The sequence below is a fragment of the Perissodus microlepis genome, chromosome 19 (assembly GCF_051167445.1).
Source record: "Perissodus microlepis isolate ML-2025 ecotype Zambia chromosome 19, ASM5116744v1, whole genome shotgun sequence".
Classification (NCBI taxonomy): domain Eukaryota; kingdom Metazoa; phylum Chordata; class Actinopteri; order Cichliformes; family Cichlidae; genus Perissodus; species Perissodus microlepis.
In genome coordinates this window covers 21,461,392-21,475,714 of record NC_140479.1, presented here as the reverse complement: position 1 = coordinate 21,475,714, position 14,323 = coordinate 21,461,392, and the positions used below count along the sequence as shown (strand labels likewise).

General features: G+C 38.5%; 1 protein-coding gene and 2 pseudogenes across 1 annotated transcript; all 3 read left to right on the top strand.

The window, feature by feature from the left end:
- Positions 1-763: 763 nt before the first annotated feature.
- LOC146365949 (B2 bradykinin receptor pseudogene) lies at positions 764-1,874 on the top strand (annotated as a pseudogene).
- A 4,178-nt stretch (positions 1,875-6,052) lies between these two features.
- Positions 6,053-7,962, top strand: bdkrb1 (bradykinin receptor B1). The gene has a single exon (XM_084915146.1). The coding sequence runs from the start codon at positions 6,071-6,073 to the stop codon at positions 7,139-7,141; it is 1,071 nt and encodes a 356-aa protein (XP_084771272.1). The 5' UTR covers positions 6,053-6,070; the 3' UTR covers positions 7,142-7,962.
- A 3,342-nt stretch (positions 7,963-11,304) lies between these two features.
- On the top strand, positions 11,305-12,378 carry LOC146365947 (B2 bradykinin receptor pseudogene; annotated as a pseudogene).
- The last annotated feature ends 1,945 nt before the right edge of the window (positions 12,379-14,323 follow it).

Here is a 14,323-nt window from a genome sequence, read left to right as displayed (position 1 = left end):
AGCAGAAGTAAAGTATGATTTTTAGGACGCTCAAGCCTAACATTAACTGGCATAATGTTAGCTTATAACCAGTGACTGCGCTGGTCAGCACATTCTCACCCATACGGAGACATCAAATCTGCTGACAATAATTAACTGTGAAAATATTGGGAATAAATAAGTATTACTATGTGTGTTTTTTAAGTGTTGTAGCTCTAACTTCAGTTCAGGAGATAAGGCTCAAGGTGACGTGGATGACATTTCATTAAGATGCAAGTGGCTTTGGCTTTTATTCTTAATTGATGAATGCTTAGTACAAGAGAATGTTTCAGTTTGGTGGGAGATGTAATTACACACTAATCATTGTATATTTATACAATATTCTTTTTTATTTTACTAAATAATCCCACAAAAATGACTGACTGTACTTTTAACATGCAACATATTTTTGTGGCCTTCCTTTTGCAACACTAGAAATGCTCATTACTGAATTGGTTGCTAAGACGGTCTACTTTGAAGATGGCATGTGTGTAGTGCGTGTTTTGGCTGATAAAGCATCCATTAGCCGCACTCCATTAAATCAATTATCCCCTCTCCCTAAGAACTGAAATCATGGGACAAAGGTAATAACACGTGCATCAAACCGCCGCTGATATGCTAAAAGGTTAGACTAGAGTATATATTTGTTGTGAACATGCATTTTTTTTTTCATTTCTACTTTTTGAATCACTGTCACCATCCAACAGCTTTACCAGTTGGCTCAGACCCTCCAGCTGAGTTACTTATGGAGAACAACACAACAGCTGAGTTTGTCTGCAACCACACGGATGCATGGGAGTGGGTTTACACCATGCAGCCTGCCTATATGTCGATCATCTGTCTTCTGGGAGTAATCGGCAACTCCTTCGTGCTTTGCGTCCTCTGTCTTCAGAAGCGGAGAAGTTCTGTTGCTGACATTTACCTGAGCAATCTGGCAGCAGCTGATCTCCTCATGGTTTCCTGTCTGCCGTTCTGGGTATCAACTATAATCAACAAGTTCCACTGGAGATTTGGGGAGTTCATGTGCCAGCTTGTCAATATTGTCATTGGGATGAATTATTATTGTAGTGTGTTGTTCCTTACTGTTGTGAGTATGGACAGATACATGGCTCTCACTAAACCATTATCCCAAGGAAGGCAGAGGCAGGCTTTCTGGGCACATGGAATTTGTGTAACCATTTGGATTGTTGGTATCTTCCTCAGTTTTCCTGCTGTTCTTTTCCGCTCTGTGCAGTTCTTCCCCCATCTGGACATTGATGCATGCTGCCTAGACTACCCCCATGAAGGGTGGCGATTGCGGTACAACATAACTGTGAACATAGTCTGCTTTCTCATTCCTGTCCCAATTGCATTGTTCTGTAGTTACCACATTATTAAAGTCATTCTAAAGAGACAGAAGATGAGAAGAAGCAACAGCGGGAGCGCGGAGAGGAAGGCAGCATACCTTGTGCTTATTGTTTTGGCTGTGTTCATTCTCTGCTGGCTGCCTTACCAGATTCTGATCTTCTTTGACACCTTGGATCACTATGAGGTCATCTCTGGATGCATGTGGGCATACGTGCTGGACATTGGCAACCAGCTAGCTACGTACCTTGGCTACAGCAACAGTGCATCAAATCCTTTCTTGTATGTGATTGTTGGGAAGAACTTTAGGGAGCGGGCAAGGGAAGTGTTTAAACCCCTTCAATGCAGGAGGAAAGACCAGTGTGAGGCATCTGGTCATGGTAATGCCAATCTCATCTCAAGTAAACAAACAGAGAGCACAAAAATCTAAATGAATTTACATATAAAGAGTAAACTCTTTTTTTAAAAATATTTGTGTCTGAATTGAATTTCATGTATTAATATATTTTATGTTGTTGGATTAGGGTCTAATAAGAGGGCCTGCCCTGGCCTTTGAAGCTTAGCTTTACTTTTTAATTTTTGTTTTTAAATTAGTGTTTCATTTTCCAATCAATTAAAGCTTCTCTTGTGTGTCTTACACCCACACAAATGATGGTAAACTCAAAAGGTTAAAAGTTACTTGTGTTACGGTAATGCTTTGCATGCTAAAAGCAAAAAATAAATCTCTATGACAACATCTGTAAAACAAATTCAAGCATGTCGAAAACGGATCTTTTCACATTCTTGGCATGTTTGTCCACAGCCACTTGTTTCTAGAGAGTATGAATTTCTCTTAGCAGCAAGCGAAAACAAGTCCTTCTGGCATGTACCCTTACTACAAGCTTAGTTTGGTTCTTATTCTTGGGAGGACCGATGTGCAACCTGTAATTTAGGAACCTTTTTTGAACTGTAACCAGCTTAGTAAAACTTTAATAAAGTTGTTCTTGAACTGCACTGAATCAGTCATCTTTAAGTTTTTATTGGTCAAACCCTTGATTAAAGCAGATGATAACTTTTGAGGTTATAAAGAGTGCTGACACCTTGTAAGAGAATGTGATATGGGGGCAACTGGCTGAACTTTTTCTCTCAGGAACTAAACAAACCAAAAGTTACCCCCAGTGAGAAGCATGAATTACAGGAAAGGCTGTGACATGGTAATGGTTGCATCTATATTATTTCCAAAGTATACACCCTCCCTGTGACAACTCCAAACTACAATATTTTACCTCTATATATGTTTTAACATTCTAAACTGAACAAACAAGTAAAAACAACTTTAACAGAGGATGTTAGAGATGGTGAGAAGTTTAATAATTGTTGTGCAGAGACAGACGAAATCTTTCCCACTATTTCTAAATAGTGGGAAACCAAATATCACTAATTTCTAAAATGTTGAAACTGAGGGAAACAGTTGACTAATGTTTTCCATAATTCTGTATTGTTTAAAGAGAGGCAGGGTGGCTAGATTAAAAAAAAAAAAGCCTAATTCTGGAAGCAAACTGGTGTTTATCCATTTTGTCTATAAAAACACTGGGCTTTGCTTTTTTGAACGGTCCCGTGTGTTAAATTTGGCATTTACAAGTAATCAAAGTCACAAATGTAGGACAGATATATAAAACTGACTAAGCAAGGAATGTTTGGCAAAGAGCTGATCTTCATCTTCATTTTGGTATGCTGCTGTCATTTTTACCATAAAAGGGATTACACAATCTCGGACATACTGATTATTAGATAACCCTTCATCTAAGTCTTTCAAGTTACAAAAGAAAAATACTGATTATAGTTTACATTAACTCCAGTGTGATTTGAAGTTGGCTTAATATTTGTTATTGTTGCCATTACCATAACTTTAAATTTAGAACATATCAGAACTGGATGATGTACAAGCTGAGGATAAAACTGATAAATCTGTTTTTATAGCATTTGGAAATCATTACTGGTCTAAAGATTTCACTGTTTACACAGTTGATGCAATCACAAATGAAACAAGATGAAAAAAACTAAAGGTTTTATTAATGATATCTCAACATCATAGCAAACAGAGAGGTCCAGACAGTATAAACAGGGAGTAATGCTGTAATTTCCTGAATCAGTCATATCTTTACAGGACTGTTCGGAACCTTTGAGCTACTCCGTCATTTCTTTATATTTTGCTTCCAAGGAGCAAGACTTTCTTGGAATTAAAAAAAAAAAAATCTCTTACCTCCCCTGTATCATTTATGAAGAGATATGACACCTCAATATTTATCAATAAATATGTGGATTGGCACCTGTTTAGCTTAGTGGGTGAGCAGACGACCATATGCCGTATGGCCGGCCCTTGGCTGCATGTCTTGCCCCCTCTCTTTCCTGTCTCTCCTATTTCTTGTTGAATAGTTTTCTTTATCCAATAGCAGCCTTGGGAAGCCATATAGACAGATAACCCTCACTAACTTCTGATGTACACCGGGTCATTTTGCTTTGAAATATGACAGGAACCACATAGTGCAGGGAATAGAGTAGACTAGGGTACCCAGTGAGGTACAGCTGATTACACAAGAACTGAACTGAAGCAGTGTGGGATCATGCTGACAAACAACAGAAAAATTAACATCCCAAGAAGAGCGTTGAGTGTCTTTCAACAAGACTAGAGAACTATTCCTGCAGACTAGTTAAAGAAATTACAAGTAAGCTCGTCTGAAAGATTTCAGGCTATGTTAAAGATTATAAGTGGTCATACCAAATACAAGACATTCAAGTTCATTACAATTGTACAACAAAGCTTTTTATTTAAATACTGTTATTTGATTAATGCTTGCACATGTTTCAGTAAATCAGTACACTTCCAATTTTCCTAGAAGATGGAAAATTACAAGGAGTGGCTCGACCCTTTTCCACAAGTACATTTTTCCATAGACCATGACGAAAGATGTTAGGTAAACCTTGTGTATCTACCGAGTTTTTTGTGCTTTTTTGGGTTAGTCTGTTAGTGTTTATTACCTTCAGCCTGTTTTTGTTTTTTGTTTTTTTAGTTATAGTTTAGATTTTCACATTTGTATCTTTCTGCTTAGTTTGTTCTTAATTCTGGCCATTTTGAGCTTTATATGCTAGCTTATTTCTCTTCATGATTTTATTCTCAGTCCGTCTCCTTTTTGTCATTTGCAATCAAAGCTAATTCCCTGAGTTTGTTTTTGCTGCCCTCCTGTGTTCTCTGTGTCAAATCTGCATTCCTGTTTCCTGTTTATAGCATAACCAAAGTTGGTTCGGTTGTTACTGGTGAGAGCTGCTCTACATGATTTTAAAAGTGTCTCATTTTCCTTGATATCAAATGCAAAATGTGTCTCTATGTCTACTGTTGTCTTCCTCCCCAGTGTTGATAATTTGTAGTGTTTTCATGAGAAATAGAGAGCATGGGAGCTAACTAAACCCCACCTACCATAGTTCCAGGTGGCAGATCAAGTGTGTGCATCTAACCTTATTGCCCAAGGAGATTACTTCTGATTGGATCACTCACCAACTTGCCCCCCCTTTCCCCACTACTTAATTAGTTCTGATTGGATCTCGTCTCTCCAGAACATATTTATGACAGTTTTAATCCCCGTGCATTATTTTTATTTAGTTATTGTCTTGTTTTCATCAGAAAAAAATGTTCTTTGGTAAAAACTGTGATGAAAATTATTGGTAAATAACATTAAGACTGGTCCTGCACTGTTTCTCTAGGTGTGGGCCTCCTTTGTTTTGTATTATAGTGTGAGTGCAGGATTAAAGCAGTTTTTTCTTATTTATTCCTGTCTTTTGTGTTCAGCATTTTGGTCCAAATCCAACAGTATCATGACATAAATAATTGTTAAAGTTTAAATAAAATCATGCTTTCTTTGGTATATGTCATTAGTTTCTAACTATCTGTGATAATAATAGTAGTATTTTCACACACTATGAACTGGAATGTCCAAAGTCTGCATTTCCTCTCCAAAACATGCTCCATTACGCCACCGTACTCCACTGCAGTTTCAGCTGCTGCTCATAAATGAGCACCGTCCAAATTTTGACTCTTTGATAAACAACTTGATATATTCAACTCCTGGACTAGTGGTGTGCAAGAATGCAACTATATACAAAACGCCCCAAGCAGCCTCGTTGTGTACTTTACCAGGAGCCCGTGAGCACAGTTAAGCCCTGTCTCAGACGTGTTATCTGTTATTACAACTTTGACCATCGGAGGAACATTTTGGTGAAACATACGGTAAGAACTTTTCTATTCCTTTTCAGTATTTCATGCTTAAAAGAAAAGCAAAATAAAATGTGTCAATCAGTCTTTTCAAAGTAGTCATCCACTGATTAAATTAGAAGAAAAGATGCAATACACAACACAGAAGATCTACCTGTGATTTTTGCCAGGCTCTTGAGTGTTTTTTAACACAGAAAAATAATCATCTTGCTTTTCTGGGGCTGTTTGCTTCCTCCCCTGAGCTGAACTTTCTTAACTGGATAAAAGAAAGTCATAAAATTAGCCACCCATTGATTGTTTATATAAGCTGTTTTATGTTCAGTTCCTTGTTTAGCTTCAAATTTGAATTCCTACATAGCACATTTCTTTCATGATGGATTTTAAATGGTTAGCTTTAATCTATAATGATAACATTGTACTGAAGGTTTATGAATATTTATTTTTTCCTACTCAGTGGAGCCAATGGAACTCACAACTGTGCCGACAGTGTTGACTGAAAATAGCAGCTTGTCTCCAGTCACTGCAGAATGGGAGCTTATCCACACCATCGTCCCCCCGTACATCTTCACCATATCCCTGGCAGGTCTACTCTTTAACAGCTTTGTGCTTTTGGTGTTTTTTGCCCACAAAGATCGACTGACTGTAGCAGAGATCTATCTGAGCAACATGGCGCTGGCTGACTTTATTCTACTGTGTAGCCTTCCTTTCTGGGCAATGAATATCCTCAATGAGTTCAACTGGCCATATGGAGAGGCCTTGTGCAAAATCGTCAACGCCCTAATCATCATCAATTTCTACACCAGCATCTTCACTCTGGTCATGATTAGCATTGATCGCTATATAGCATTTGTGAAGCCCATGAAGGCCAGCTGGCTGAGACGGACGCTCTACGCCAAGGTGATCTGCTTCATCCTGTGGATATTAGGGGTCTTACTGAGCACACCGACAATAGCTCACAGAAAGGTGAAGTTCTTTGAGGACTATGAGACCACATCCTGCGTTCTGGATTACACCCATGACAGCTATTGGAAGCTGGCCCATCAGATTGTGATAAATGTGGTGGGCTTTGTTCTTCCTGTTTTGGTCATTGTTTTCAGCAGTGGAAATATAATCAAGGTTTTATCTGAGAGGAGGGAAAGTGTTGGTTTTCATCACACCAGTGATAAAAAGGCCACTGTGCTAGTGTATGCTGTTACACTGGTATTTTTACTATGCTGGGGTCCCTTCCAGGTAATTACCTTTCTTGACATTCTCTGTGATGTCAATGTGCTGGATGAGAAGCTGTGGTCTGACTCTCTGGATATAGGAAGCCAGCTCTCAGCATATCTAGCCTTTCTCAACAGTGTCTTAAACCCTTTGTTGTATGTCTTCTCAGGGCAGTACTTTAGAAAGAAGGTTAGCGCCATCTACAGAAAGACTAGATATCAACGCAGAGGATCAGACATGACCACATATCAACGCTCTGCTGTGTCCACTTACATCAACAGAACAGAGCAAATTAAACCTGTGGTCATTTTTAATGCCAAAGAATAAAATGTGTCTCATACTGATGGCATCTACTTTTCTTTTGCTGCTTATGTATAAAATGACACAATAAAAAGGATATGTTTCTAAAACTATTATGTCATTAGACTTAACACAATAATAATGCTGTTATGTGGCTAATCGGCACTATCAGATGATGTTTATTGCTGTGCTTGAGGAAATAATATAAGTAATGGACAGACACTGCAGGAGAAATAGACTGAAATGCATTTACAGTCTGCATAATGACATTTTTGTCTTGCATTGTAGACAAACAGCATCTGTTTCTTTGACATGTTATATGGATTTATAGCAACAGACTTCTCAGTTTAACTTTGTTTGTCTTTTACGTCTTTAAATTTAAATATTTTGACATATTAGTCAGTATTTATTTATTAATTGTAAACCAAATATTTATATCTTATGGCTTTTGTCTTTCGGGTTATCAACATATGGTCATGTCCATTTTATCTAAATCAAATAACAATCCAAGCAATGTCAGACCCTTTTTATTTAGACCAATGTACTGCTTTATTCATCCCATTTCCTTTGCCTGCTACGCCTTCCTGGAAGATTCTTGGAAAAAACTGAAGTTTACTGTTAGGAGGAAACCTTTTTTTCCCTCACTCATGTTGTTAAAGAAACTGTGGACAATGCTCAGATAGTTTATGTGTTTCCATATGTTGTCAACACATTATAAGTAACCGACTTTAGCAGACTCCCAAACAGCCTACCTCACAATTTTCATTTCACCGGTACATGATGCTACTTGCTTCTGGATGTTAATTCTGTCAACTCATTAAACTTTTAAGCTAAGAGGAAATACTGTGGGTGGGGCTAAATGTTGCTGTAGCTTTCTTGCCTTCACCTAACATTAGACCTTCCCAAAATAAAAAAAATTATTAGCACCCACCACAGTGCACAACTGCCCCATGACTATTTTTCCAGTGCAGTTAAATGTTCTAATGAAATACTCAAGTGGCTTTATTTTTTAAATGGTGCTATCTAGTAAACAATGTATGGTATTGTATTTGTTATGTAATCTGATGTACAGTGTGACAGTTTATCTGAAAGTGGCCTAGTCCATCTCTCTGTCCAGCTGAAGACAGGACTGTCACAGATGTTGCATTATGCATTTTGGGTGTTCAGTAATTTTCACTCTCAGAGCTGATGTTACATATGGCCTGTATTTGTATAGCGCTTTTACTAGTCCCACCTAGGGACCCCAAAGCGCTTTACACACCCAGTCATCCACCCATTCACACACTGGTGGAGGCAAGCTACAGTTGTAGCCACAGCTGCCCTGGGGCAGACATAAGTATTTAAAATCAGTTAATTATGTTTACTCAGTGAAACTATTTATTGGCGTTATTTGGTTATTTAGGCAACTGTATTCATTTAGATATAATGGTTTATCTCATTATGTAATGCCTATCAGGTTATCGCAATAATTATCAGAATATGTACATACCTGTTCCTATTTTTGTTGCTTTTTACATTCTGTATATGACTGAAAATAAATATAATAGAACTATAAGTCACCAAAAACCAGTACACTACTTTTTCTTAGCTATTTCTGTTTTGATTTGGTTTAGTCTCTCTGCTTTGAAGACAGTTGCACAATGCAGTGACAATTATTTAGCATTGCAAGTTTTCAGCCATTCAGTAGGCATGTAGACATGTCAGAGCAGGAAAAGATCTGGCAAAGCAGAACATTGTTCTTCTCAGGTATTTCAGTAGAGAAATCATGTCTGTGGAAAAACAGAAGACGTGTGCTCATTTTTTTTACCTACTACCACAAAGGCCACGTGTTCCAGCGGACAACATAACGGCCTCCTGACTCCAACTTTACTGTGAAAAACATGTTAGTAAATCAGCATGCACAAAACCAGAACCCAGAAGCATCTAAGTGGACTTCAATCAGTTTTTTGTTTTGTCTCTGTACTTGTGTGTTTTTCTCTTGTGATGTCAATGTGACATCTGTGAATAAATCCTAGTTTTCCTGGTTGTCTGGCTAAAGCATTCTTTAAGCATATGGTCATAGAAACAGTTATCAATCAAAGCTGCAATACAAAGTGTCACAAATTTTTGGGACATTTGTCAGATCTTCACATTTTATATTAGTCAGAATTAATTTGGCAAAGCCTATGCTGGTATCTTCACAATCCAAATTATGCTAGGGTATCGTGTAATTGAGTTTTAGGATATTTTAGAAGTTAGAAGTTTGGCTGCTAAATGCTCAAATATTGACTCTATCTCCACTTTTCTGCTGTTTGGTTTCGGGCTTGTGCAGCATGCACTGAGTCTATAGTGCTAAGAAAATGTTGCTTTGCGAGAAGCCACTGTGGAACAGCCTTAAAACAACTGTGAAATACAATTAAAAGATCCTTAAGATCCATCCTTTAAAAAAATAGAAAAACAAAACAAAACAATACCTGGTGCTTCTCACTCATCATGTGCTTCTTCGTCTTCTGTTACTGTCAGCAGTGACTATCGTATCTATCAAGCTATGTTCTTCTGGTCGTTGTCAGGACCTGTTCTGAGTCTCCGCGCTCTTATTAAACTCATCCACTTATAGAAAGAGAGAGAGAGAGAGCATGCATTTGAGAGAGACAGACAGAGAGAGAGAGAGTTAACAAACATTACCATTGTTCTGGTCCCACATGATGCTTGTAAATGCACGAGACAACATTTAGTAAGTTGTCAGGAGCACCTGATCTAATGCTATGATCTCTACAGACTTACAAGCTGAATTTAAAAAGTACACATACACACACAATTAAGTAAATTTAGTGCAATGATACACATAATGCTACTGAACGAGGAAAAGTAGAGGATTGGCTGAGTGAATGGAGGAGGGGGTGGCAAAACATCGAGTCATCTCATATCATCAAAGACATCTGACATCACTTTAATGTCAGTTTATTTTCTCCTTCAAGTAAGCAAGTGGGGCAGAGTCAGAAAACAACTGCAACTGGAGTTACTGGGAGGGTGTAGCTGGCTAGATTGATGTGTTCTTTTTTCCATCTAGAGAACAGACTCTTTTCCCTAAAAGGTATGCATGAGCCTTATTTGGTTTGGTTTTTACTTGTCTGTGTTTTTCTCTGTGGTTAAAATATTTATCAACAGCACAGATTTAGAAACATGATGTCTGACAGTGTAGACATGTCACGATATAGACTGGAGATCATTAACTGGTATTGTCTCTGCATGTTTAGTGTTATAGTTATTATCTTAAGCCAAATGCACTAAGAAGATTTACGCTGAAACAAACTCCAAACACATGTAAAAAGGAGGGTTTGTATTTTGTCATGTTTTTGTTTTAATCTTTATGCGTTTAGAATTAATTTAGGAAGAATGTGGCTGCAACTGATGGCGAGGATATGCAGAAAATGAGGTTGCTATAAATATCAGTGACTCCGGTCAGTCCTGATAAACAGTAATCAGTTATTAGAAACGTAGATGCGCTTGTATTGTACTGTTGGAACTTTAAGTGACTGATAATGGAAAGGGCTCTGCATGTAAAATAGAAAGGTATTCTCTTTTTTGTCATTACATGTTTATAAGCAAAGAAAAAGACACACAAATAAGTACTTAATAGAGGTAGACTGGTATTATCAGTTGGAATAATAGCCAAAATTATAGCTATAATAGCTATAATAACATAATATAATAGCTGGTTATATTTCTTAATAGAAAAATGACATTATTACAGATGTTTCTCTGGGGAAGAAGGAAAAATTCAAAAATATCTTGTTGCAATGGTTGTGGCACCCATGGTTCGATGATAGATTAAGCAAAAGCACCTCATCAAAATTCAACTAACACACAAGAACGCTTGTTATTCAAAACAATTATTAATCTCTTAATTTTGCATATACATTTTGGGTTAATTGGTGACTTTAAATATGCTGTGATTTTAAATGTGACTGTAAGTGTGAATTAATGGTCTCTCTCAGCCACAGTTTTTGTGTTTTTGAGTCAAATTCTTTGCAAAATAAATGAAAATGTAGCAGCAGTATTTTGCATTATATGTCAGTGTTACTCATAATTATGTGTATCTCTGTACTGTGTGCCATCAAAATAACATAATGTTCTCACATCAAACTGTTTTTAGAATAATATTTTATATTTTATTTGCTGTCCTCTGTTTTTCTGCAGCATCCATTCCAACTCTTACTCTGTCAAGATGTCTGGAAACCAAAGCAACACAAGTGAAAACCATTGTATTGTTGACAAAAACAGCTTGATCTTCACTCTGGTTCCACCCTACATCCTGGTCATCAGCGTGCTTGGAATCATCTTTAATATGTATGTGCTGATGGTTTTCTGCCTCCACAAGAAGGCCTGCACTGTGGCTGAGATATACCTCAGCAACCTGGCTGGAGCTGACCTTGCTCTGGTGTGCTGTTTGCCCTTCTGGGCTGAAAATGCAAGAAAGAGATTTGACTGGCCTTTCAGTGACAGCCTGTGCAAAGTGTCATCAGCTGTTATCTACATGAATGCGTTCTGTAGCATTTACTTCCTTGTTATGGTTAGCATAGATCGTTATGTGGCACTGGTGCACCCGCTTTCCCATGAGAGGATACGCAGGCCGTTTTATGCCAAACTGGGATGTCTGTTTGTGTGGGGTCTTGGCTTGGTCTTTGCTCTCCCCATATTCATCTACAGGAAGTTAGAATTCAACCCTCAGTCAAATCTTACTCAATGTTCACTTGACTTACCTTCACAAAATCAATATCTGGCATATGAGGTGATAACCATAATTTTCAGCTTCATCATCCCTATTATCATTATTTCCTTCTGCACTTTCAGAATTTTTCAGTCACTGAGTAACAGGCTAATGGAGGGTTTAAACTCTAAGAAAACGGATCAGAAGGCCACCACTCTCATCCTGGCAGTTCTCCTGGCATTCCTGATCTGCTGGGTGCCATTCCACGTGACAAAGATACTAGATGTGCTCCGAAACACTGGCATTCTGAAATGTCACATCGCACTGATCATCGTCCAACAGATCTCTGTGTACTTTGCCTTCTTCAACAGTGTCCTTAACCCCATTCTCTACGTCATTGCTGGAAAAAACTTCAGAAGAAGAGCTAAGGAACTCTCCAAGCAGTGGAACAATAAGACTACAGAAACATTCAGCCTCATGTCAACTCGCATAACGATTCTGAGGCTGACAAAGTCTCAAGCTGCTCTCTGATCTTTTGAGTTTTGATGTGTGCTTTGGTTATTTTAAATTAACTGGGTGATTATTCACCCAAGCATGAGAAAAAAAATTATTTAGGCAATCTGAATATATAGGGTTTATTTAACATTGTTTATTACACCGTATCTCCAGAAAGAAGTAGTAAGGTTTGAGTGCCTTGAGGGGTGCTGCTATCTATTTTTTTTCCTAATTCTATGCACATACAATACCAGGAATTTGGTGGATATCCATATTAAAGAAGCATATTTGAAAGTAACGCACAGTCTCTTGAGCATTTAGAGTCTTGGCTCTGCATAATGTCAGTGAGAGTGATATCCTTGATATTATCATCTCAGGTATACAGCTCTGGCTGTGAGCACAGCAGTCCCAACCACCTACTATTTAAGTCATGCTCTGAATAAAGTTGGCTCAGAGAGAAGAAGCTGCAACAGCAAGAATGAACAAAGAGGCTTCACTAAAAGCCAAGATAAATAAGGATTAACTAGGACTGTTAATCAGGCAAAGTTAGAAGGAAATTGAAAACATCTTTATTATTTTGGGCAGTGTTCCACGTTTCTGGAGAATGTGATGTAGAAGTGACTAACGGAAGATATACAGGGAGTGCAGAATTATTAGGCAAATGAGTATTTTGTCCACTTCATCCTCTTCATGCATGTTGTCTTACTCCAAGCTGTATAGGCTCGAAAGCCTACTACCAATTAAGCATATTAGGTGATGTGCATCTCTGTAATGAGAAGGGGTGTGGTCTAATGACATCAACACCCTATATCAGGTGTGCATAATTATTAGGCAACGTCCTTTCCTTTGGCAAAATGGGTCAAAAGAAGGACTTGACAGGCTCAGAAAAGTCAAAAATAGTGAGATATCTTGCAGAGGGATGCAGCAGTCTCAAAATTGCAAAGCTTCTGAAGCGTGATCATCGAACAATCAAGCGTTTCATTCAAAATAGTCAACAGGGTCGCAAGAAGCGTGTGGAAAAACCAAGGCGCAAAATAACTGCCCATGAACTGAGAAAAGTCAAGCGTGCAGCTGCCAAGATGCCACTTGCCACCAGTTTGGCCATATTTCAGAGCTGCAACATCACTGGAGTGCCCAAACGCACAAGGTGTGCAATACTCAGAGACATGGCCAAGGTAAGAAAGGCTGAAAGACGACCACCACTGAACAAGACACACAAGCTGAAACGTCAAGACTGGGCCAAGAAATATCTCAAGACTGATTTTTCTAAGGTTTTATGGACTGATGAAATGAGAGTGAGTCTTGATGGGCCAGATGGATGGGCCCGTGGCTGGATTGGTAAAGGGCAGAGAGCTCCAGTCCGACTCAGACGCCAGCAAGGTGGAGGTGGAGTACTGGTTTGGGCTGGTATCATCAAAGATGAGCTTGTGGGGCCTTTTCGGGTTGAGGATGGAGTCAAGCTCAACTTCCAGTCCTACTGCCAGTTTCTGGAAGACACCTTCTTCAAGCAGTGGTACAGGAAGAAGTCTGCATCCTTCAAGAAAAACATGATTTTCATGCAGGACAATGCTCCATCACACGCGTCCAAGTACTCCACAGCGTGGCTGGCAAGAAAGGGTATAAAAGAAGAAAAACTAATGACATGGCCACCTTGTTCACCTGATCTGAACCCCATTGAGAACCTGTGGTCCATCATCAAATGTGAGATTTACAAGGAGGGAAAACAGTACACCTCTCTGAACAGTGTCTGGGAGGCTGTGGTTGCTGCTGCACGCAATGTTGATGGTGAACAGATCAAAACACTGACAGAATCCATGGATGGCAGGCTTTTGAGTGTCCTTGCAAAGAAAGGTGGCTATATTGGTCGCTGATTTGTTTTTGTTTTGTTTTTGAATGTCAGAAATGTATATTTGTGAATGTGGAGATGTTATATTGGTTTCACTGGTAAAAATAAATAATTGAAATGGGTATATATTTGTTTTTTGTTAAGTTGCCTAATAATTATGCACAGTAATAGTCACCTG

What these genes read in the sequence shown, in the direction of transcription:
- bdkrb1 (XM_084915146.1), top strand. Translation starts at nt 6,071, where the DNA reads ATGGAACTCACAACTGTGCCGACAGTGTTGACTGAAAATAGCAGCTTG.